This window comes from Molothrus ater, chromosome 2 (genome assembly GCF_012460135.2).
Source record: "Molothrus ater isolate BHLD 08-10-18 breed brown headed cowbird chromosome 2, BPBGC_Mater_1.1, whole genome shotgun sequence".
In the NCBI taxonomy this organism is placed as follows: Eukaryota; Metazoa; Chordata; class Aves; order Passeriformes; family Icteridae; genus Molothrus; species Molothrus ater.
This window is the reverse complement of record NC_050479.2, coordinates 15,730,631-15,756,690: the sequence shown is the minus strand read 5'-3', so window position 1 is coordinate 15,756,690 and position 26,060 is coordinate 15,730,631. Positions and strand designations below refer to the sequence as shown.

The window sequence follows — 26,060 nt, the reverse complement described above, 5'->3', positions numbered from 1 at the left end:
AATCCCACATACACACACATATTTACTGTTAATAAATAACAGTGTAGAGTTAGTACTGCTAATAAATAACAACTAGAGTATCACTAAGTCATGGCAGCAGTAGCAGCAGCAAGCTGTCTCTGATAGCTTTCTTTTTTTTCCCCACATGTCCCTGTTGCTCTCATCTTCATTCTTTCTTACTGTTACTGTTAATTCTTAAGTAATATAAACTAAAAGACAATCAGTGGATGAAGTCTGTATACAGGCTGTATTGTTCTATGTAAATGCACTATTTGGCAGAGTAAGGCTGAAGCACAACCTTTCACCATTATGACTATTAAATGCTGTAGATACTCCACAGGCTTTCAGAATACTCATTTAAACTTTGTAAAAGTTTATTTTCTAAACTTGAAGGAATCCAAGTGCTCTTGTAATTAAACTGCAAAGAATGTAGAAGTATTGACAAGTATTCTCACGTTAGCTCCAAACAGCAGTGAGACTGAGCTGCAATTCAATTTCTAGGAGCTTGTGTTTTAAGAATTTTAATGAGGTTTTTGGTCCTGTCAGGAAAAATCAGATACACAGCTGTACTCCCTTCAAATCCATAACTGTAGAAGTATGCTTTGCAAGACATTTGTATGCAAATGCTGCTAAGGGCCTCTACAGATTCTAGCTACAGAGAAGAGTTTCTCACAGCAGCCTCCTCCAACAGAAAAACAATTGCCAGGCCAAGCGTGAAAATGAATCAGACCAAAATACATGGATTACTAACATATCCACCCACACACAATCTACAGAGAAAATAAAAACATCCGGAGCTTGTAAGGTTGCCAGAGGGGGGGAAAAAGAAAAGAAAACTGATTTCAGGGAAGACACAATATAAATTTATACTTTTTTTGTACCTTCTCTTTGCCTCACAAGCTTTTAGGACTAGGTTGGAGAAATGCTGTGAACCATCTAATCCTGCCAATTCTATAATTCCTTATGACTACTTTAAGAGGCTATTGCCAAAACCACATTGAATTTTTTGTATAACACACATTTCAAATAATAATATATAACTAAGTTCTGAATAAATTGAAGCTACCTTAAAGAATTATTATGTTATAGCTCCAAAGAAATTATATATTTGAAAAGATGACTTCTAGATGACATGTTGGGCTCTTGTTTCAATCTCTGATCAGATTCTCCTCATGGCTTGGAGTTTCAGGAAGGAAAGAAAGAAAAAATAGTATTTGCTTCCCAAATTAGAGTCTTTGTGATTTACAATTTAAACAACAGCATTTTTTAAACTGAAATGCTGTACTGATGTTATCTTAAGACTATGAAAAACAATCTGAGCAAGAAAGGAAACAATTGAGTCTCCTTTGTATATTAATTGATAATACATACATTAACTCCATTAGTAAAGCAGTAAAATGTGTATTTAAATAAGAATGGTTTTAGACCTCGGCATTTACATTGCATAAAAAATGAAAACCAATAAATTTTGTTTTCAAATTCAGGGATCTCATAAAATCACAGAATGCTTAGAGGATGGAAGGGACCGCAAAGATCATTTAGCTCAACTGCCCCTGCCATTGGAGGAGCTGGATCCATGGCAGAATTTCTATCAGTCCTATCAGTATTTAATTACAAGTAAGCCATTTCTTTTCAGAAGGTTACTTTTTGCAATATAATGTACTAGTCACTGAGTAAACATCTCAACACTGAAGCTTCCCATTACTGTGCGTCACTACACGACTGCTGCACGTACTCGTACTTTCACATACTTCACTAAATTCCCACACAACACCCAGCAGCTGACAGACCCAAACCACCACCATCTTTCCTCTTTTCCACACCCCCACACTCCCCTGAGTAACCCCTCCCTTCTAAGCCTGCCATCCAACCACATCCAACAGAGTGGTCACCACAGGCCAGCCAAACGCTCACCTGCTCCCCTGGTAAACGTACGGGCTCCATGCTGCTGACTGCCCTGAGCACGCGTCCATCCGGCTGGGAACAGCACCAGCTCCCGACACAGGCAAGGGACAGAGCCTCCCTCCCTCACTGCCAGGGAGCTGCAGTTCACTTCCAGGCCAAACACCCAGGGCAGCTGCCTCCCTGGAGCTCCCTCACCTCCTCTGAATGCAGATGAACAGGTTGAGGTGTGACATCGTTTGTCACCACACCTTGGGCACCCAGGACAGCCCCGAGTGCTGCCATTGCTCTGTGCTCAGTTCCCTCAGAACAGGGAACACAGCCAAGTCACAGGTTATTGACTGGCACAAGACAATCTTGGTCAATCTTGTGTCTTTGTGAAGAGATGGGCTGGAAAAGGAGGAAAGACTCTTTTACTAGTTTTGCTTTCACCACTGTAAGAGTAATAACAGCAGCAATAATAAATAATTAGGGTCTGTGATGTTACTTTTCTCCTCATAAAATCTTGATTGCTGTTGACAGGAACAAAACCTCAGAGACGACATTTTCACCTGATTGTATTTCCTTGCATTTCATCATAAGTATAGCAAGTTTAATGGCCATACCCAAAACTTGGAATTAGAAGTTAGTACTCCTGACTCTCATTCAGTTAGCATCCCACAATCTAAAACAATTCCTGAAAATGAATATGTAGACAGTATTCTAGTAAGATTTCCAAAAACAACAAAAGAAAAAGCTTATTAATTGAGCAAATTCCTGCCAAGTGTGTAAAAAGAAGAAAAAAAAAAGCACACCAAAAAACCAAATCAAAAGAATCAAAAGTACTCCAGCATAACAATTCACTGACCCATAAAGCAAGTTATCTTTTTAGGTACTGACAGAAATAATTTCCCCAGTTTGCATATAACCTCAGTGCCTCTGCTAATGCCACAACCTCCCCAGAATCATGGAATATTCTGAGTTGGAAGGGACCCATAAGGATCGAGTCCAACTCTTAAGTGTGTGGCCTATATGGGGACTGAGCTCATGACAAGTGGCTACTGAGGCAAAGCTGACCCAGACATCACTTAACTGACAGTACTCAGGCTGCTGAGGAGGGCAGTGGAGGCCCTAAGAACCGACAAACCCCAGAGCAAGGGCAGGAGGCTCCAGAGTGCCAGAGATTGCAAAGGGCTGAGGAAAGCAGCAGGGAAGGACAGCAGGAGTTGGCAGCTCTCTGCCCTGGCAGGTACCAAGCAGAACCAAAGTGTTCTCAGACATGGGAAATATACTTTTTTCCTGCCCAGGAGCAAAAATTCAGCTGCAAAGGGCCCCTGCATGTGGACATTACCTTTTTATGCTTTATGAAAAGTTTTATGAAAGCATGAACAGAGATAGGTAGGGATGTGTAACAAGCACAAGGGTCTCATCAAGAAATCACTCACAATCCCTCCACAACCTCTGGCTGGTTGTGATAAAAACAAACTAATATAAAGAAGAAATTTAAATAACAAGCAACAGATAAGGATCTGTACCATGATTCAGCATGAACATCTTTGACATCCTACAACTAATGTGCACTATTTAAAGATTGTATTCTGCTTGCATAACAAGAAATCCAGATTGCTTTTCTGACCCGAGGCAGCAGTACAGTTACACAAATCCCTGCCCTGTTTCACTGATTCTAAAACACAACCTATACACCAGAATTCCAAAAACAGCTACACTACACTTCCTGCTTGAGATAAATTTACCTCTCCAACTCTGCTAGTAATATTGGCAAGTCCTCTGAAGTACAGAGAAGCTTTCAGGTTGCTACATGCAGCAGATTCAGTTTACCAGTGTAACGCTATTCAATCCCACACAGAATTGACTTTGAAAATTCAAGCCAGCAAGAATGGCTCTGCACCAGTTTCCTGCTTTCTACATCTCCACCCGCCATCAGCAAAGTCTGTCTCAGACGCCGCCACACTTACAAACAGTTTACACTGCAGAGCATCCATCTCAAGTTGAAGTTTTCAAGCTAGAAAGACATCGAAAACCAACTTTATATCATATAAATGAACAACACTGCAATCACACCTGATACCTCCTCTTTGTCAGCTGCATAACTGAGAATTAAAACAGACACCAGCAACAGTACATAATTCTCCATTCCTACTTCTATTTCTCTGCCTGAAAAACTGAAAGAAAACAGAAGACAACAACCAGATACAATTTCATACATTTCTTATGATACATTCAGCACCATTATCTCTAGCAAAAGTAGTCATCTTCCAAGTGTTGAAGAGCTAAGTTAGATCTTGAAGAGAGACCAAAGATTTTTCTCATATTTAAACAAACTTTTTCCTCAAAATCTATCGAGTGGCCATAGCCGCAGACTACTAGGCAATGAAAAAAGAAACAGAAAATAAATTTCAAATACCTTTTCTGTTGCACTTTGCATATTGAATTTCAGAGTCTAAGAAGGGTATGAATCCGTCTTTTTCGTCGTTATATGTATAAATACACAAAAAATTCAAAGCAGTTGTTTTGTAGATTCAAGAACAGGAAGCACCTCTGCTACAACTTCGTAGAGAAAGTCCCTTGAAAAAAAATAACTGCGTATGTACTTCACGTAAATCATTGCTACCTCCCCTTTCCTCTTTCTGTCTCACATCTGTCTTCAGACAACTCCTCTTCAATGGTCTCATAATTTGCAAGAAATTTAAAACCGCTTTTACGATAGGCAACTCCAAGAGTCTTTTGCATATTCACAATTTATTTCACATTCCCTTGAAAAATACGGGGGATTTATTTCTTAAGTAACACTTGAAATGAACGTCTTTTCATAAACATTCCAATATATTGCATTTCTCTAATTTTTTTCATTTCTGATTTCTACTTCTTTTCTTCCAAACTTGACTTCCAGAATCTGTGCAGAAATGTTGGCAGAAACCATTCAGTACTCTTTACAGTGTTAATTACATTATTTCGTTTCAGCCCAAACATTCAATTTTTTGCAAACCCCAACAGTTTATTTGGAACGTCATCATGAATTTATTCAAAAGAAAATAAAATCACAGGGAGAAAAAGCTCTTCTCCATAAGAAATTAATCCTACCTCTTGAAGGTGGAATGCAAAGTACTTCAAGAATTTAATTTGTAGGTTTTAACCTTTGAATAACTGTCTCAACTACTCTTAGAACCAATTTTGATAAGAAATAGGAATTTGGAGTAGCATTCAAGTCCATTACTTGTCTGTAGCATCCCTTTTTGCCAGCTTCTCTATTACTTTGTTGACACACACTTTGTCAATGGGGCACGAACTGACTGCATTCACTTGTTAAAAAATTTTCCATAATCAAGAGAAATTCACAGTTACTTATAATCTTAGTGGGCAGAGTGATTATGCACAACAAGTTTTCTAATGGGACTGCTGTTTTGACCATATTTCTCCATCTAGGAGACTTACACAAGGAAAACAAGAAAAATTAAAGTTTTCACTCAAGAGATTCATAAACTAACTCTACTTTAAGTGTGCATCTTCTACTCCATCTTGCCTAGTTTAGAGAGAAAATGCTTGGCTATGAAAAACATCTTTGATTTTAAATTCTTCCTCATCCTCAGCTTGAACACAATGTGGTTTTTACTTGTTTAGAAAACAGCCCTGGATGTTGATAAAAAAAAAAAAGGCAGGAAGGAAAGAGCAGGGAGTGGTATTTCATGAGAAGAAAAAACCTAAACCATTTACTGTTGTTTTAGAACTTTCTATTAAGAAAAAGCTATTTATATTTCAATTATGTGACAGGATGCCACAGCTTGAAATAATTTTGGAAAAAAGAGGCCTTAAAATTAGGTATTAATGGTATCAACTTAGAAATCTTTTGATTATTATATTCCCATAACAGACATTCATAGGCTGCATTTGTTTAGAACACTAAGTCCAACACCTCCTAAAATCAGCAGCAAATTTAAAATATCAACCAGGAAAAAGCGTAGAGGAAGTCTGCATTTGTCCCACAGTTCACCAGAGTTTAATCAGAAAATATTACCAATACACAATGAATCCTAAAACAGTTTCTTTCCCCTAGCTCAAAATGTATATTTTCAGAGATAAGCAAAACCCAGATTATTCACTGTCCTCAACCATGCCCTTTCATCTCATTGAGGCCCAGTCTTGCTCCTGGTTTTTGCTGCCTGACACACACAGAGCTGCTCCTTCTTTCCAATGCCAGGAGCAAGGATCAGGGTGTGTGCTGACCCCTCCAGAAACCCCTGAGGCTCCCTGTCCACCCCCACACCCCCTGCTATGGGCTGGCTGAACTCACAGCCGGCCACTTCCCCCAGCTACCTGGACACATGCAGCACTATGGAAGCAAAATGGAATTACTTCATTATGTCCATATGCTTAAACACACAACAGGCTTACACAGTTAGAAGAACTTTAAAAAAAAAAAAAAAAAGGACACTTATACCCTTAGAAAAGCGAAAGTACCAAGGATCCTCAGAAGCCTCAGAAGCTGTACTAAAAGAGTAACATAAAATCTATGTAAATTATTGTAGTTGTTGGTCTCTTTTCCATAGTGGAGAGCCAGGTTTATGGAGACTTATGGAAATTAACAGCCTAGGTCTGCAATGACAAATCAAGGAGGCCCAGAGGTACTAATAGCTGGCTTCACATGTGCAGACATATGTGTGCAAACACAGATGCCCAGTAAAAATGATGATTTCTTTCCAAACCTATGAATGGTTGTCCTAAAACAAGGATTACTGCAAGTTATTTGATATATTAAGTGAATACAAATTAATGTTTTTTAAAAGGTTTTTATAGGGAACTGTATGGAGAAATCTAATAATTCTCAACTAGTTTAGCCAGGAATAATATCACCAAAATAACTTCTATAAAACCTAAGAAAACACTCAGGAAAAGCAGAATCTGTTACAGAGAAGACAAAATATTTAAAATACAATGGCCTATAAGCTCTAGAATAACCAGTTTGTACTCAGACCACAAAGTATTTTTACTGAACACCAGAGAAATGTAGGTGTAGCTTCTTTTATTTTCAGTCTTTGCAAAGCAAGTAATCTTTTCTTTGTAACATTGTCTCAATAGAAGATTGCATTATATATATGCAATATATGGGTATACACAATACATATGTATATGCAATATATTATGGTTTTGAATATAAGAGATACAATGACATAAAGGCTGATATTTAGCCTGAACAGCACAGTATATTTAACTTATACACACAACACAAGAACAGTTCCACTTTGTACTCACTCTTACAAAGTTGTCAGGGAACAAACCTCTTCTGCCTTTGAGCTGTCCTTCCCACCAGCCTCCATCATCTTTCTTGATATTGGTGATTATGTCACCTACAGTGATTGTCAGCTCATCATCGTGTTGAGCTTTGTAGTCAAACTCCACTATCGCCTCCACTAAAAAAGAAACACACACATGCACAATTATTGACTACATTTAAGCTTTCCTGGCTTTCAAAGGCATTAGAAAAGACCAATGCAATCATATATTCTCAGTGAAAGTAATATATTCAGCTTAACTAAGAGAGTACATCAAAGAGGCAAGATGCAATGGTAATGTTCTGTGGGTACCTGCTACAAGAGAGGCCAAAGTGAAAAAAACACACAGGAAAACCCATCATGGTTAAGGCAACATGCCTTTTTCTTTATTTTTTAAAGGAAATCAATTTGTTATGCTTCAGCAATATTAATTTTGGCAGCATTACGAAGTTTATTTTTGTTTCTTGGACAAAGTTTTACCTTTTGTTCACAGGGCTTTCAAAGCATTTTATTTTATATTGAAATAAATACGTAAAGGTTCTCAATTCATAAGCATCCCAAGCGACTGCCACTACCTTGCTAAATACATCATTATCAATCTAAAATGTATTTAACAAGAATTTTTTTCATCATGATGATTTTGACTGCTGTTTATATGGAAATGCAAAGCTTTGCTGCATGAACATGCCCTCACAGGGTATCATCAAAGACAGAAGATTTACTTTCACTTGTGATTATGCATCAAAGAATTAAGATTAAATACTTCTACTGCTCTGAATGTCTCTTATCAGAGTTATAAGCATTATAAGCTTGCTACCATTACATAGCATGTCTGTCTTTTCCCAAGAAGTCACCCCATCTTTTGAAACTATACACACAAGCAAGTCTCTTTAGAGAATTAAGGAAGTCATAACGACAGAAAAATTCCTTCAGAAAATCAAAAATAATACACCTGGGGTACTCAACATGGAAGCCATAGTTATATTTAGTGGTTCATCAAACATTTACTGGCCAGATTGGTGAGGTCTGGACAGCCATATCTGTAAAACTTATTCCTGTTTTCTTCAGTGGAAAAGCTCATCCAAAGACTTCCCAGCAAACACTTAGCACTGCAACCATTGAAATAGTATCAGGCATCAAATCAGATTGTGCCATGTAAACCCTGCAAGCTCCAGTCTGCAAGCAGGCAATACCAGCTCACAAAGCAAAGCCAACCATTACACCACAGGCAGCAAAAAGGTTCTGCCTGAATAACAAACCCTGCATACTAAACTGAATTAAGTTGACAGGAAATCAGAATTACTTCTTTCCACCCCCAAAATGTCACACAGTCACAATGCTGAATATCTCCATCCCTCCTCCAGAGCCTGCAAGTCATAGCTAAAGCAGTGTTCTGACTTTTGGATACATACCAGCAACAAGTTTATGGCTTGTAATATTCCTCTATTACCTCATCTGTGAAGTCAAAAACCATTGTAAAGCCAGTTTACAAGAGGCCTGCTAAACTACATAATGAACAGCAAAAGAGAAAGACTGGCACCACACACTGTAAGCTGACAGGCAAACTGAACATGAAAAATTTACCAGTGAAACTTAGCAGAAAAATCAGAGTCATGCAGGCTGAGAGGGACTTCACATCTCTAGTTCAGCTTTGTGTTCAAAGCAGGACCAGCTGTGAGGTCAAACCAGGTTACTCAGGGCTTTTGCCACATGGGTCTTGAAATCCTCCAACCTCCTCCTACAGAGGCAGGTACGGGATGCAGTAGAATCTGCTCCATTGTTTAACTGGGAAAAAGGTTTTCTCTCTACGTTTTTTTTTGAAGCCTTTCTTGTATCAGTTTTCCCCCACTGATCTTGTTGCCCCACCGTCCACTGCAGGGCATAACTCCATCTTCTTGATAATTTACTTGTAAGCTTTGTAAGGTTGCTATTAGGACCTCCAATTTCTCTTGTCCAAGCTAGACAATCAGAGCTCTTCTAGATTCAGGTCCCTTCACTCTTTAACACATGAACTGTTCCACCAATTTGGTAGAAATCACAGATATGAGCAGAGTGCACTCCACTGCCTTCTCCAGTATTCGACAAAGACATTAGACTGAAGAAGTTCCAGGACAGCCCCGGTGGTACTTCATTTATTATCAGCTTGCACCTGCAGTACAAACCACTAACCACTGCCTAAATCACAGTTTTTGAGGTTGGAAGGCACCTCTGTAGACAATCCCCTAACAATGCAGAAACTGCCAAAGCACAGATTGCTCAGGGCCTTATGCAGCCAAGCTTTGACTATCTCAAAGGATTCCAGTGAGATCTCAAGGAAATTCCAGTGTTTGATCATCCTTAAAATTAAAAATTATTTCAGACACATCAATAATATCAGCCTGAGCCTTCTCCTCTCCAGACTGAACAGTCCCATCTCTTTCAGACCTTCCCCACATGTCACAGGCTCCAATCCCTCAACCACCTTCACGGCCCTGCACAGGACTCACTCTGCTCTCTCCATCTCTCCCTTGTACCTGAGAGCCCAGAACTGGACACACAACTCCAAAGGTGCCTCACCAGGAAGGAGAAGGCAGAAGGATCCTCCTGCTCCCAGCACTCTGCCTAAAGCAGCCCAGGGAGCCAGCAGCTGCCCCTGCACAAGCACACGCTGCTGCCTCCTGCTCTGCTTCACATCCACCGGCATCCCTGGGCCCTTCTCCACAAAGCTGCTCCCCAGACCCCCAGGCACAGCCTGTACTTCTGCCTGGGCTTATTCCTCTCCAGCTGCAGCACTTGGCATTTCCCTCTGCTCATGAGCATCCTCTCAGCCCCTTTTCTCCAGCCTCTTGAGCCTCTACACATGGCAGCACCACCCTCTGGGGAGTCAAACACTTGCTGCTTTTGCAGCACCTGCAGCTTGCTCAGACTCCTCTCTCCTCCTCTCTGTCCTCCTGCTCATCACTGCACACACTGAGCAGCATCAGCCCCATCTCCCAGCCCTGAGGCACCACTGCCAGGGACCAGCCTGCAGCTGGAGCTCCTGCTGCCCTTCGCCTCTGGCATTTCAGACACTTCTTCCCACTCACCTGTACTGCACCTCCTCAGTTTGTCAAGTTATGGGAGACAGTGACAAAAGCTTTGCTGAAGTCAACATAAACAACGTTCACTCCACCAAGTCAGTGATCTCATGGTAGAAGACTTAACAGATTGCTCAGACATGACTTCCCTTTCATAAATCAACACTGACTACTCCCAACTGTCTTCTTGTCCTTCATGTGTTTGGAAATGGCCTCCAGGATTATTTGTTCCATCATCTTCCAGTGGTTCACATGGGGCTGATCAGCCTGTAGTTTTCAGTAAAAAATGATGCTTCTTGCTCTTCCTGAAGACAGGAGGTATTCTTCTGGTTTTAATGAACTCTCCTCATCACAGTGACTTTTTGAAGACCATCAAGAGGGATCTCCCAATATCCATTAGCTCCTTCAGGACATACCACACCAGGGCCATGGCTTTGCATGTGACCAGTTTGTTTAAATATTCCCTAACCTGATTCTCTTCCACTGAGGGAAGGTTTACTTTGCCCCTGACTTTTCTACTGGTTTCAGGGTCCTGAACAGGCCAAAGTCTTTCCTCTTCAAGTCCAGGGTTGCAACCCTGCTTTCTGCCTATCCCCCCCTCCTCTCTGGATCCTGAACTTCATCATCTCCTGGTCAGTGCCACCAAGGCTGCCCTCAGCCTTCAGAGCCCCAAACAGTTCTTTGTTTGCAGGTACGAGATCCAGTAGACAACACACTCCAGAAACCTCCTGAACTGCTCACACCAACCCAGCACACAAACAAGTTCCACTATCCCTCCAGCAGATAGCAGGGTGATGGAATATGAGCTACCACATTGTATCTTCACAATCCCAATGAAATCCCAACTCTAAAACTGCATGCAGACATGTAATTCCTCTTCTTTGCATTCCATGCTGTCTGCATGAGAACACAGACATTTCAGAGAGGCAACCAGCTGTGCTGACTTCCCAGAAAGAGTTTTCCCTGTAATTCTGAAAAGCACTTCCTTGTTTGTATGGGTATGCTTGGGAAAGGCCCCCATTAGTCCTGATTTTTTTTGAATACAAGGTCTCCATTGTTTGCATCACATTTTGTTTGCCAACCTGGTCCCAATGCTCATAAGATAGTTAGCAGAGATGCTTTTGCCTTAGTCAGGTGAATCCCATCTTTTCCAAGCAATCTTCAAAAAGACCCTCATGATTGTAAAACTAGAATTCTGTTGCTGACACCAACTATGCAACCAACTTACCCACAGGATCTCTCCACTCATCCTAATGCACTTTGCTCTCACCCAAAGGACCAAGGAGAATCCAGCCAGGCTCTTGGTCATCACCCCAGAACTACAGAGTCACAGTTGATAATTTCAGATCCCTTCAGGTGGTATCATTCAAACCTACATGGGAGAGCAGCAGGAGTAGTAGTGTGAAGCCAGACAAGCTCTGGCAGTTTTACCACAGTGTTCCAGATCCTGGCAGGGAACGAGCCTCTCTAGATGTCAGGTCAGGTCAGGTCAGGTCAGCAGATGGGAGTCTCCAACACTCGCAGCAGGGAATTTCCCTACTGTTACCACTTCCCACTTTCTCCTGGTGCTTCTGCATGGCTCAGATTTACCAGCCTGGGTGCTTCACTGGACTGAGCACCCAGACCCCCATCACCTACAAAAGCATTGAATCTGTTCTTTAATTGCAGACCTTGAGGTGGAGCAGGAGCCTTCCTCCTAGCATCAGAAATTATAAATCAATGTTTTCAGGTTTGCTATTCTGGGAGTCTCTAAATCCACGAGGCACAGACTCCATCCCTTTATTCAGGAAAGTTGTGGGTTTGGGCTCTTGAAACCTCAGGGACCTGAAGATCTGGAAAGCCCAACCCTCTGAGTCCAGGCAACTAACAAATTTTTACACATACTTCTAATATATGAACTAAAGTCCCTAAATTAGCACCAATATTATCCATAGATATATATATATATGTATGTGTGTATGTGCGTGTATGTGTGTATATATATATATATACACACATATATATATCCACACATATACATACATACAGTTTACCCCAGACCAACCAGTGCATTTGGATCAGAAGTTGTATTTACACAATAGCTCTCCAAAGACTTCTGCAAAGACTACTGGATTCAAGCAGTGGCAGCAAGGTACACACATCAATGAAAATTTTTATCTCCACAGAACACAACAGGACTGTGGCTCAGAAAAGGCAAAATTTAGACTATTCAGCAGGGTATTTCCAGTTTGGTTGAACCCCAGGAATGATCTTTTGAAAGCAAGGTCCTGTATCTTCACTTTTAAGCTGCATACTAGGACATCCTTGCTTTCAGGACTCAAAGCTTTTTGTGTGTGTCAAGTCATTTCTCCTCCCTGCTTAGGAAGCTTTAAAATCCTATTCTGATTTTGCAATGAGTGCAATTACATACTGCCTTGCTCTTCCTGAGCAGCTAGGAGGTGGGTAGAGAGCTGTAAGGGGGAGATGACAATGCAGCAGGGATTCAGGCTGGCTCCAACTACTGATTCTTCAAACACTCCTCAGCATTCAGGCTGCAGCAAGACATAATGAAGGAAGACAAACAACTCTCCCACTCTGTAAGTACCACATTTTTCAAGAGTTCTAGAATCTGTTGCTGTTCTTGCAGTTTTCCCTTAAGAAGGCTGCAAACATGACATGATTAATGACAGTTTTCTTATTTATTATGTTCTCTCTCTTAAGTTGAGGCACCAAAAGGTAGAATGAGGCTGTTGACCTGACTCTGCACTGGCTTGGGTAGGCTGGAGGCACTGGAGTTAACTCCCTCAAGTTTGCACTAATTCACATACAGACAGCAGCTGTTCAATCACTTTTGTTTTACTGAAAGTTTGTTTAAACAAACAGAAAACCCCAACTCTTCACTGTTCAGGCTTTTCTCTGTCTATAAAAGTTTCCACTTATTAAAAAACACATATAAATATTTTTAAAAGCTGCCTCCTCTAAGAAAATCTGATTACTGTAACATAAGTGTGTGTAAGCAGTCAGAGACATATGAGTCACCAAAGTAAGACCACACAATCAAGATGTTTATAAACTCTTCAAAGGAAACCAAAGCACAGTTTGGAAAGAGAAATAAGAGTACACCTAACAAATGTGCAGAATTGTGACAAACTGATGGGAAGGCACTTCTGAGATCACTCAAAATTCTCATTTATCACAGTAGTGAAGTTTGAAGAGCACAAGACAGTCAAAAGTGCTCTACAATTGTTAGGTTATTGCAGTTGCAGTTTTTAAATCAAACTCATTTTCTAAAGCATGCTAAATCACAGCACCTTCTCAAACCGTGCTTTGAAAAATTCATTCTGCCACTCAAACTTAATATTTTTTGTTTCTTTTGAGCTGAAACTTAGTCTTCATGGAAGCTGGATTGATACTAGAGTCAGCACTGATCCAGGTTTGTTACAAAAAAGCAGATCAGAGTTGTGCTTCACATCTGTAAGTACAACATACCTGATTCCTGAAGTGCTGTGCTAGATTTCTCCTCAGGAACTGGACTAAAACTGTGTCCCAGTTTGCACAATGATTCATGATGTGAGAAAACACTCCATGGACAGTGAGCTCAAATTAATGTTATTTGTTAAACAACAAAGGTTGGTCTTAGGCCCAGCTCTGCCAAGGTAAACAGATTGCTGCATTAACAGCCAAAACTCAAATCCATTTTAAGCCAAGAGAAAAATAAACTGGCAAAACTGGGACAGGCAGATCTGGTTTCTCTTTTTAGAGAAATTTTCTTCAAATTATTGTACCTCATGATGCCTGAAAGTCAAACCTGCCCCGGCTGGCAAACTGTAGCTACTCTTTCTGTTAGAAAAAGGCATTTTGTACATTAGGAATGAAATTCAATATCAAAAGCTATTCAAGTTATTTTGATCTACAAGGAGAACATTTATTCTCATGCCAACAAAATCAGCTATTCCTAGTCCTATATTAGCATCAATCCAAATTGTAACATAAAAACTCATGAAATAGAATCAAAGCTAGTTATTAAGAGCCCTGCTGGAGACTGGCACAGTACAACTCATTACTGCAATGTCAGGGACAAAGATTTTTTTAATTTAATGCTTAGTGGTTTGGATTTAAAATATACAACTTGGATTGCTAATGATATGAACCAGGCATTGGAATGGTTAACAGCTGTATTTTTAAAAAGCACATCTAGAAAAAAAAACCTGTTGATTAAAAGTTTAACTGGTCCTACCATTCATTCATTCATTCCACAAATTAGTCTTGCACATACAGGTGAAATTATTTTAGTGATAATTACAAATATTTTTCTTATTGTTTATTTTGTTTCTTTGCCACATTTTAAATTACAAGTAAAATCTAATCTCTTAAACTGACCTAGTCAGAATTTCTTTAATAATGCTACCAATACTTGAAGACAGAAATGTCTTCTTTTTATTCTGTTTTCAGTTATTGTACAGTGCCTTTCCAAGCAAGAAAATATAAAGAAAAAGAAACAGAGATTTGCTACTGTGCAACAAAAACTACATTATTGAATCAGTTTCTTGTGAGACATCCGAAGTGTGTAGGCACAATGGAAATGTTATTAACCTCTTTGGCACTATTCCACCCAAGTAACAGCATCCATATGGCAGAACCACCTTCTGCAGCAGTCTGGTTTCACACCCAAATGTAGACATTAGACTGAGTAAATGCAGTTAGACACGGCAGTCAAGGAGTTAAGAGCTGTAAGTTTTATGTTTTCGCATTTCTAAGTCACTCAGCTCCATATGAAGGATAAACATGTTGTTGCATTGGCTTACCCAAAAAAACCAGAACAGAAACCAGACAGACTACCTGCAAATATTCTGCATTCAAGCTTCCAGTTAAAGCTCAAATTGCATTTCCTGAGAAGAGAGTGCATCACGCTTTTGCATGAAGATAACATCTTATAACAGGTTAAAAATCTGACCATTGAATTCCATCTGCCTCAACTTCACAGACAAGGTCTTCTTCAAATGTGCTGTTCTGAGACACCTGGGTACAAACTGGTGAGCCCAGCACACTTTCAGAGCTCAGGAGCATTGGTGCTGAGATGCCCAACGGGCAGGAAGAATGATAGGCAGAACTCTGTGATATCAGAAGGCTAATGAATTACTTTATCATACTGTATTACACTAACAGGAACTATCTAACTAACTACTACTAACTAACTAACTAACTAACTCACTAGAAAACCCATGACTCTCTGCCCAAGAGTCCTGACACACAGACACGTGATCCAACTGGTCAATGAATCCAAAACACCATCACCAGAACCCAATCAAGCAATCACCTTGGGTAAACAATCTCCAGAACACATTCCACATGGGCACAAACACAGGAGCAGCAAATGAGATAAGAATTGTTTTGATCATTCTTTTCTCTGCTTCTCTCACAGCTTCTCTCAGGAGAAATCCTGAGAATGCTAAATCTCTCTCTGTTCAGAGGGCATGTGAATACCACATATGGGCATACTTAAAAAAAACCCACAGTTTTTTTGCTATATAACAGGTTGCAATAAAACTCTTAGTGAAATATTAGGAACCACCAGGAGAGAGAAAAATCAATACCTTTTATTAGACTAAACAGCAAAGCATGACTGAACAATCTGAACTTAAATTAAAAAACACACACAAACAAAAACCATAAAAACAAACAAACAAAAATGAGGAAAAATCCACCTGAACAAAGAACAAAGACCAAAATCAAAACCAAAACAAAAAAGATAGAAAGAAATGGAAAGGGAAAACCTGGGAAAGGGAAAATAAAACCACAAAAAACCCCTCCAACCAAAACCCAAGCTACATTATATTCAATAATGCTGGTTGCCTAAACTAGACCTGGAGGGCCAGAAGGTCTGAAGATGAAATATGACCTACAAGGCCACTGTTTTCTTCACTCCAAGAACACTGAGCAGCTGGCAGGCCAATCACATGAGGGATGCTGTGGTACAAATAGGACTGAGAGAAGAGAAGGAAAACAAATCCATATCAAGTCTGATGTGGCTCTTCTACCAGAGAACAAAATAATCCATAGTTTATAAAGACTCAACTCTCTCAATTCCATTACACTTTATAATATGAAATGAAGGAATGAGCCACTGAACAGGCCTTGGAGTCATCATTCTCTCAAAATGGAAATGCCTTGTAAAAAAATTGGTTAAATACCAATATACCTCTAACTTTACAGCTTAAATGTAAATTACAACTGGGATTTTTAAGAAAGCTTGAGCTGTTAGTTTTGTGGCATGTCTGTGGCACAAAAAAATAACTTCAACATTTTGTTTCTACTTGATTGCAAGCAAGATCCACAATTTCCTTGAAAAATTAATTCCAAACTTTGCTCAACTTTTAACATTTTTCTTTTGCAACACTATCAGGAATAATACTCCCTGCTAAAAGTATTTGCAAGGATTTCACTTCATGAAAAAGAAAGGCTGTAGGGGAAGGAAAAATCAATATCAGAAGGAAAAGCAGTACTATTTAATCTTCAAGATGTTAAATCCATGCTACATGATAACCAGCAACTCCTCCACTTAGACAACAGCCTTCAGTTTACATTAGATTTTCCTATTTCCCCTTTGCAAACAATGGTGGGGAGCTAAAGGTCATATCCTAGAATAGCACCTTCACTGCATCACTCCTCAAAGGGCAGAGCAGCCACAGAAGGGGCCACCTAAATCAGATTGCCCCGGGTCCTTTCTTGTTACAGCCACAAATCCTCTCCAGCCTGCACCTGGGGACACCCCAGGGAGCCACAGAGAGCTCAGGACAGATGGGAAGCACTTGGGGGGAAGCTCTGTGGTGTGAATATCACAGTCACACACAGGCACACAACACAGGAGCTGCCAGAGGACCCCAGCCGAGTCCTCATCTGCAGGACAGCGAACACTTGGCCTGGCACTGTCCTGATGTGACTCCTCTCCGGGCAGCAGCAGAGCTGAAGCCACTCCAGCTGACAGAACACCTGAGATGTCCTCCAAGAAAGAACAGAGCTAGTTTTCTGTTTTTCAAAGAGGTATGCTTGGTTCCAGTTTTTAAAACAAACAAACACATGGTTATTTGAGTGGAAATCACCCACTAGGACAAGAAATACTTTATATTCCAGCTAAGCCACTTGGTATGACCACAATCCATTGAAAAAAATCTCACATTTTCAGTCAGGTGAAGAACAACAGTAAGTCAGTGGGTTTGTATTTTTGTATTTATGTGGGACCTTTTTCACATAAAAAACACATCTCATAGCAAGTCTGTAGTAAACGACTTCAGGTAGGTATTTCTAAGAAACACTATGAATTTAATTTTTTTCTTAAGCCTATCATAGTGGTTGCCTCTGAGTGAATTTATAGCGTCACACCATCTCTGATATAAACTTTTTATGCAATATGCCAAAGCACATCTGAACACCAGAAACCATGCACATGTAACTCTGGAATAAACAAGGAAAGACCACTGTGGTAGTTCTAGGTGGCAGCAGTTACATCTATATTCCCTTTTAATAGCACTTTGGATCCAACAACACATGTTATATTTTATTGGGATGAGTCTCCTTAACTGTTTAGAAAGACTGAGATTTCATAGAGACTCTTTGGCATTCATGTGGCTGTCAGTCAGAGGAAACACTTCTATTCCATTAATTAATTGATCTTTTCCTGCAGGCAAAATGGTCCTTCTGCCTTGGACAACAAACTACTCAAATCACATTTTTGCTACTGAAAGAGACTTATTTTACTGTGATCCATTGGTCTATCAACCAGAGTGCCTCTCAACTACAGCAGATGTTCCCACTGCACAGAGCATGCACAAACAAACCTACTTTAAATTCACACTGTCAAATTTGCAGGCAACGTGCATTGTGTTAACCTGTAACTAAAGAAATGTAGTGTTTCTCAGAGGCAAAATTGTCTTGAGAGCTGTTCACCTTTGGAATTGCTCTTCCCCTCAGAAACTAATGCACACAAGGACCCATTCAGAGGAAGTGGAAGGCATTAGATTCAGAGGAAAACATTTAACATCATCATCTTGACATGAGTTCCTGCCTCTCCAATATCCATAAAAACAATTCAAAGTTCTGAAGAGTGTAAATTATAGAAAAGGAGAAGAGTACTTAAGGTAAAAAAAGACAAATAAGTCCCATTTGACAAACTATATCTTCATACAAACTTGTTAGTAATGCTTCTCTACTCTTGCAGTTTCTAAATCTCATTCTCAGACAACTGAGAGGACATAGGAAGGATATGAGTTACTTCTTCAGAACAAAAAGGAGACAGATTACAGCTAAATACACCCAGAACTATTAAAAAAACTACCACTTGGATAAATTCATGAGAACTGCTACCAAATGAATGTATCACCATATAAAGTAAACAGGATACAAAATCTGATGCTATGATAATAAATGCTGTGTTAAATTACTCAGAAGTACTTGCAGTATTCTAGTATATTCTAGTATATATACAGTACAGTATTCTAGTCCCAAAGTTGCCTTAATAATACTATGAAGATGCCAATGGATGGTACTGAGGTGGAAAGACAAATGAATAAAAAATTAAAAAGACAAGGAATAAGCACCTTTTGAGAGATGATGTAGCATCATTTAACCCTCAGGAAGATGAGCAGAGATTGTGATCAACAAGTGGTTCACAGTCTTCATATTGTGCCATGCATAGCATTTGTTAAAACTCTGAGCTTCTACACCAGCAACATCCACCTCATCTCATTAACATCAGAGAGAAGCATGAATGTGATTATGAATATGATCTCAGAGGAGCTTGGAGGATTTCACTAGATGCCTAAGCTGTTACTATCACCACACGTCTTTGCCAAAAGTAGCAACCCTTTTGCACAGGAGGAGGATGCAGAGAATACAACATACTCCTCTGCATCTTAGCCACATTGGCTGAAAGTGCTCATAAAAATGGTGTTACATTAAGTAACCAGACTGAAAAGTGGTGCACAGATACATCCTGTTGAGGTATTCTTGTTTTTGGAAGTGGCAATTTCTGCAAGAGATTGCTGGCAGCAGTAGCCTGATATAGCCAAAATCCTCAGACTGTGCTACAGTCTGAGTCTTTTGCTGTGAGATGCCAGCTGCAGACAAACACGGTGTCTTATAACAATTTCAAAGTTATGCTGTTTTCCCTCAGTTTAATGGAATTCTATCATTTTTAAGACAGCAGTTGCAAAATATTTACCCCAGCAGCAACTTTTCTGATTCCACCTGTCAAATGCTAGGACTACAAGCCAGTGCTGTGTTTTAACTGATGCATAATAAACTGTCACAAAGACGTGCGCTGTACAACAGCGAGAAGCTGGGCTGGATGGAGAGGAGAAATAATCAGCTTTTTTCTTTCTAACCTCTTCCATAAATCCAAGCATTTCAAGCTACAAAACTTCACATTCAGAGGAAGGTCAGGCTCAGTATGGAACTTCCCAGCAGTTTCATAATTTATAAGCAAAATTAAAGGACACAGTTATTGTGCTTTCATATGCAACAGACTATTGGGCATTACAGGAGCTGTAACTTCTGTGTGTGTGTCTACTGGGGCTCACTGCCCTAAGTACAAGAGCTCAGATGATGGGAAATTTGCATTTCATCACTATGGTACAAAACAACATCTACATACCAGCATCAAGCCATCTCCACTAAACCTCTACAGCACACTGAAAGAAAAGCCAACAACCACCCAGGGTGTTAAAAACACCAAACTTCCTCGATTATGTGAGCACCAATGGAAGGTAGGGTGTGAATATTTGGAGAATGGACACATGAGGTTAAAAGAACACCTTTAACACCTACCAATATAATATTTTCTTCATTAATAAAAAAATATCATCAAAGTGCTGCTTATCTTCTCTTTTAACATCAGGTTCTTTTATTCTCCTTCGAACTGTGGTAAAAACAATAGGACTGAAAAAAATGCTGTTTTAGAAATTACTGAATATATGAATTCACAAGTTCCAGACAATCCTTGGGCAAATAAACTTCACTATTATATCAGATAACATGTGTCAGCTTATGTGCATCAAAAAACTTTCAAATTTCAATTTTAGATTTCAGGATGCAATTCTGGAGTAATACATTTTTGATGGTATCTTTAATGCCTCTGTTTTCTCAGCTCAAATCAGTTTCTGCAGGTAATGTTTTTTGGATGTCACAATAAATGGAATTCACAAACTAACACTTCTTTTTTTAATGAACAAAAATCCACATCAGAGGCATTAGCTAGTATGTTTTGATTTAATGGTGCTTTTCAAAATCCCATGTGTCCATGGTAGGCCTGGGCCATGAGGCACTTGCATTGACATTTTTTAGTTTAATTTTCTCTTTGAGAAATACTCTTGATTTTGAATAAGGCAAAGCCTTTCAGAAAGCAGAGATTATGCTGCAAGTAGAAGACACAGCTCTTTGAAGAGGTATGTCTGGTAGCAGGTTAAAGGTCTCAAGAAGTCTCTTCCACCTGAAAAAACACTCTCTTCCTTCCAAGGCATCTTTAACTCTTACAACGAGAACAAACCTCCAAAGGGGAGACCCTACACAGAGCTCCCCCTCAGAAGAACAATCCTGAAAGCAAAACCTGATGCAGCCAAAGAAGTACATCTGAAAGTTTATCCCTGGCTTTCATTGGGAGCCAGAACAGCTTGTGACCTGATGATAGCCTTGTTCCAAAAGGGAATCTGAGCCACTCTGTGCTGGCTGAATGGGAATGCTCAGCAGAGCTGCACACAGAGTGAAAGCACAAACAACAGTCAGCATTTAGACAGAAGAACCCATTGCTGCACTGAGGATGGGGGGAAAAGGGGGAGAAAGCAGCAGGATGGCTTTGTGGAACCCAAGGAAACAAACAGAGGCAATAAACCCTATTGTTTTATAAGCAGTTATTCTTCTGCTCCTGCTCCTCTTATCCACCCCCAGTAACCAACACTGGTACTGTCTGGAACAGAACAAAGTGTGTGGCCAAAGAGGCAACAACAGGACAGATTCTCCTCAAGACAAGTAGAACCTGCTCAGGTGCTGGCACAGAATCTCTCTACAGCATCCAGGAGGCAGCAGGCAGGTTAAACTATGCAGCCAAGAGAACTAGAGAGGACAGGAATAACGTGGTCACTGAAGGTTTTCTACCATGAGCACTTCTTCCAAGGCTAAGGAGAAAGCTCTACTTTTCCATCTAAGAAAAAGTTTCCTATACTCCATCCCCTTAAAGAATCTTCTAATGACCTTCCCTGGTTTTGAGTGGTACAGGTTCTTAGAGTTAAGGAAATCTGAAGTCAAAACTAATTGTAGATTTCAGAGGGTCTGAAGAGGCAAAGAGTGTTTCTTACATTCAGTTTCTCTGCCTACAAGGCTGCATTTACATCAGCTCCTTGGTTTTGGTTCAAGAGAGACACTGACAGACTTGAACAGACAGGAACTGAAATTCTACTTAAAATAGCAACATCCTGCTTTAAAGTTCTCCAAATTGAAAAAAAAAAAACAAATTGGAACTTCAGTATTTGGCTTTGCCAACTTCTACAACCTGTTTTACTCCACATACCATAGGCACCACTCTTCCATCAGAAAATATCAAAACGTGGCTGGCAAAACACAATATGCAACACACACCTCAGCATTATTCCAGGGTACCAAGTTCAACTCTGAAAAATCTTTGCAAATTAAAGCAAAGACAGTCAGTCCCTCTTCTTCCTGACATCATATTTATGGAATTCCAACCAAAGCTTTCTTCTTTCCTTAATTTTAAATAAAATACATAAAGGATCACCTATAATTGTGCTGTATTCTACACCAGATTGCCTTCAGAGTTCTGTATATCTTTGCATCTTAATTTAGGGAATTTTGAGACTCTAAGTGAAATACATAAGAAAGCTTTCTAAAAAGGGAAGAAGTACAGTTGAAAGACAGGTCAAAGAAGGAAAGATGAATTTGAAGGAAGTGCATATAAAAATATGGGATGACAGAGCATCAGGTATGTGAACAGAAAAGATAAAGGCTGAAGAGCATCTTTCCTGAGAAACAGTTGAGAATCTGTAATGTAATTTATTTTAAAAAGAAAAAAAAGAAAAAAGAAAAAACACTCTGACAATCAAAAACCACCACAACACAAGAACCCAAAGCAACAAAACAGCACAACTTAGAAAGGGAAAGAAGCATACATGTACTTCTGTAAGTAATGAGAAGAGGTGCAACTGCTTTCTGACAGAATGAGGTGAAGGAATGAGAAACACACAGGAACAAACAAGAATGTTTTCTCCACAACTGTGAACAAACTATCAAATACACTGCAGAGGAATACATATTAATAGATGTCTCATGACTCCAGAACCAGTACAGACAATTCTGAATTGACAGAAGATAGTTCATCATGAACTCAAAGGTATTTTATCTTAATCTTCCACAAACCACAGTCAGATAATTGAGATGTCAGCTCATCAGAAGCACTATTTATAGGTGCTTCATACACAGAAATGGTAGCCTTTAAAATAAGTAGCATGGTTAATGCAAATCAAAGTGAGCAATTCTGAAGGGCGCTATGAGCTGACAGAACAAAGACCATTCAAACTGACCTCAGAGGTCAAAGGAAAACTGACAAGTGTATTTCTACTGTTTTCAAATGAAGCTGAATACAGGTATTTGATGAATGAAACGAGCAGCAGATACAAAGGGCTTTTGTATTAAGTTTCAAAGAAAATAAAGATCTTTCCCATTTTAAAAGAGATTACTGAATGGGAGAAGGAAATAGCAGCTGTCCAGGAAGATGAACATTAAAAACAATCATAACCAAAGATAACAGCAGCAGCAGCAGGAAGATTTCTCTCACAGCTGAAAGGTTGTTTCTTGCAAGAGAAAGAGTTGATCTTACTTGTACAAATTAGCTGGCCATTCAAGGATAAAGCTCTTTTCATCATGCATTTAGTCAAGCAAGGAAGAAGTCAGAGAAGGATTTTGCTTATTAAGCAAACCTCCCATCAATAAAATAGCAGTTAACTAGCCTGGATTATCTAAACACACAAATCCCTTAATTAACCACATGTTACCTCTATGATGTTGGAGCAGCTCTATACAGAAAGATGAGCTTGACCCACTGTGCTCTACCAGACTTACAGAGAAAAAAGCAACAAAGAAAGGAGCAGCTGAGGAGCTGGTCAAACCTATAAACTAACTACTTAAAAGCCAACAAAACCCACAAAATACTCGGGTCTTTGTCACCTGGAAAATTAACTTTGTTGTTCAAGTCACTAACAAAAATAGCTACAAAGAACACATTTCCAACATTAAGATACAGCAATTAGCAATGAATCAAGATTAAAAGTAATCTTGTATCAGACTGAGATTAACACTGAACTAGTTACATGATCAGCTCAGTTCAGCAAATAGCTAAGAACCTTAAAATGAGATCAAACTTAAATGTTACCGTTTTCATTAAACAAATGCAACAAAAGCACAGAAGTGTATCAAACTTCAGATCTCCTAGTTGAAGAGGTTCAACTATTTGACTTCAATATCAATATTTAAGTCTGAACCAAATTTAGATTTCAAGATTGCATAGCGATTAACCTTGTCTTTCCCACATGCAATCTAAAAATACAGATATAAAACAAAATAAAAGCCTGTAAGCTTTCAAATTGGTGTCCTCCACAACTGCTGGGACCCTGATGTTTCTCTGAACAAAAATTAAAATCAAATAATAAGGTGTAGCACATGCCATCAAAAAATCTTTAATATAATGAGGATTTATAAATTTGTAGACATTTTTTTTACTCTCCTGGAACTAATTTAATTTTTTCATTTTATTAATGAGTGAAGTTACAAGCATTTCTTACTACCAGGCCTGTGATTTCTTACTACCATGGTGAAATTCTGTCCTCCCTGCTAGCAGGACCTGCCTGGAAGCACTGCTGCTCACTCTCAGGTGTTCAGGAATTCCCACTGTCACAAACTGCAGGGTTGTGCATTCAAGGCAAGGCTCTCAAGCTCAGCCTTTACTGGAAGGCTTTCACTCTCTGCACTCATTTCTCCATCCCTTCCTTTCACCCAGCCATTTAAAGTCTGAAACAAAGTCAGGTTCCTCTAGGGATAGAATTATTTCCTTTTTTTTGTATGAGTTGTTTGAGGTATTCTGGCTGCCTTGTGTAAACATTTGAGAGTTTCTTTAATGTGATCATTTAAGCAGAAAAGTTGGATAGTTGTATTCATGAAACTGGCTGTTCTGCAATTTCAATGAAATTGAAATAGTAACGCGCTATTTCATGGGAAATTAAGGTGGTCTTGTCTAGAGTGAAATGTTTCAATAGGATATTTTTCCATAAAGCTGTTGATGACAATAAATAAATGTTCATAAGAAATGAATCACAAAAAAGAAAAGTACTGCAGTAGTCAATCTTCATCAGCATTCAAATACTGTTTATAAATAAGCATCACCACTCTTCCAAAGCAAGCTACTAATCCCTACATTTGGAAACACAAGGCCAAAGCTAAAACATTTTTTTTATAAGTGGTCCAAATTCAACAGCAAAGAAGTTTTTTAAACCTTGCCATAACAAAACCTCTAAATAAAGGCATCTTTTTCTGGGCACAGTTTGGAAACTGGTGTGCCCTTTGACAGTAGGAAATAGAGGAGCACTAACAGCTCAATAAGAGCTCAGTGAGACCTCACCAAAAGAACAGCAGGAATGAGAAAAACACTGAAAAATTAAGCTGAGGTCTTGCTGCTTGCCAGTTTTATATCTGTCACAAGGACAGAAAATTTTCAATGCTGCACAAGCCTATCAGGAAAAAAAATCAACTCTGCCAAGTTACCAGAGTATGAAAAATGTTTTTTTGCCAGTGGTGAGGATGAATCAGCAGCCACAGATAGAGAACATACTTAACTTAAACCTGACATGGAAGTTCTCAAAGAATGGCTTTACAATTGGCTCAAAAATGAAAAGTTCTTTATGTGTACACTTATATTCTGATACTGCTGCTACCTTTAATGAAAACCTTTATAAATCCAGCTCATGGGGAAAGACAGGGCTACACACAAAGAGAGCCAGGCTGACACAAGTAGTCCATACAGCACCAGCAGTGGCACTGACCCCCAGTAACTTCTTCCCACAAAACCAACCTAAAACAAGCAAGGAAACACCCTGAAGTGACTTTTGTGTGTGTTTATTTTGAGACCTTGTTATCAATAAAAAGCACCAATATGTTGCTTTTTAAGGTAACAAGCAAGTTCCTGGAAATTACAATCAGAGAACACAACATGTTATGAGTATTCCTATTTTGCAGGGGTGGTTATTTTGTTTGCTTGTTTTAGATGACTTAGGCTTTTTTTAATATAAGTCACAAATTCATTAATACAAATTACCTGTGGGACATAAACCACTTAATTTTTAAATACAATCGGTGTGACCACTGAAAGCTAATTAAATATTGATAGATCATTTTGAATGCTTTGGGCTGGGAGGGACCTTTAAAGGTCTAGACCTAGTCTAATTGGGCCTTGACTTGCAACACATGCCATGAATCTATATTGACAGTTCCAAAAAAGCATTATCTCCCCGGGGAGCTGTGCACCAATGCTGACTTTGATCTTCGAATAAATGAATAAACTTACACTTTTTTTTACACTGGTTTTGGTGTGAGCAGGTTTCAATTGTCAGAAGTGATTTAGCTGCACAGTCTGAAAGACAGAGAATGAGGTAAAGAGGAAATTTTTCCTTTTGTACAATACTTCTAATGAAATTCAAAGGCAGAGTTCAAAAGACACCTCTTTATACTGACACTACTAATTAATCAGAAGTTAGGGATATTTCTCTTGTATAAACACTCAGCTTTCTATAATACATTATCTTTG

The 26,060-nt window shown here is 39.3% G+C and overlaps 1 protein-coding gene across 3 annotated transcripts in view; it reads right to left on the bottom strand.

Moving 5' to 3' along the window:
• The window catches only part of SH3KBP1 (SH3 domain containing kinase binding protein 1), a 211,470-nt gene that overhangs the window by 179,080 nt on the left and 6,330 nt on the right, over positions 1-26,060 (bottom strand). For 2 of the 3 annotated variants that reach the window (XM_036382203.2, XM_036382211.2), the window contains exon 2: positions 7,150-7,307. In XM_036382203.2, coding sequence (XP_036238096.1) covers positions 7,150-7,307 — 158 coding nt within the window. The remainder of the gene's footprint in view (positions 1-7,149; positions 7,308-26,060) is intronic. The other variant, XM_036382221.2, reaches the window with a different exon arrangement.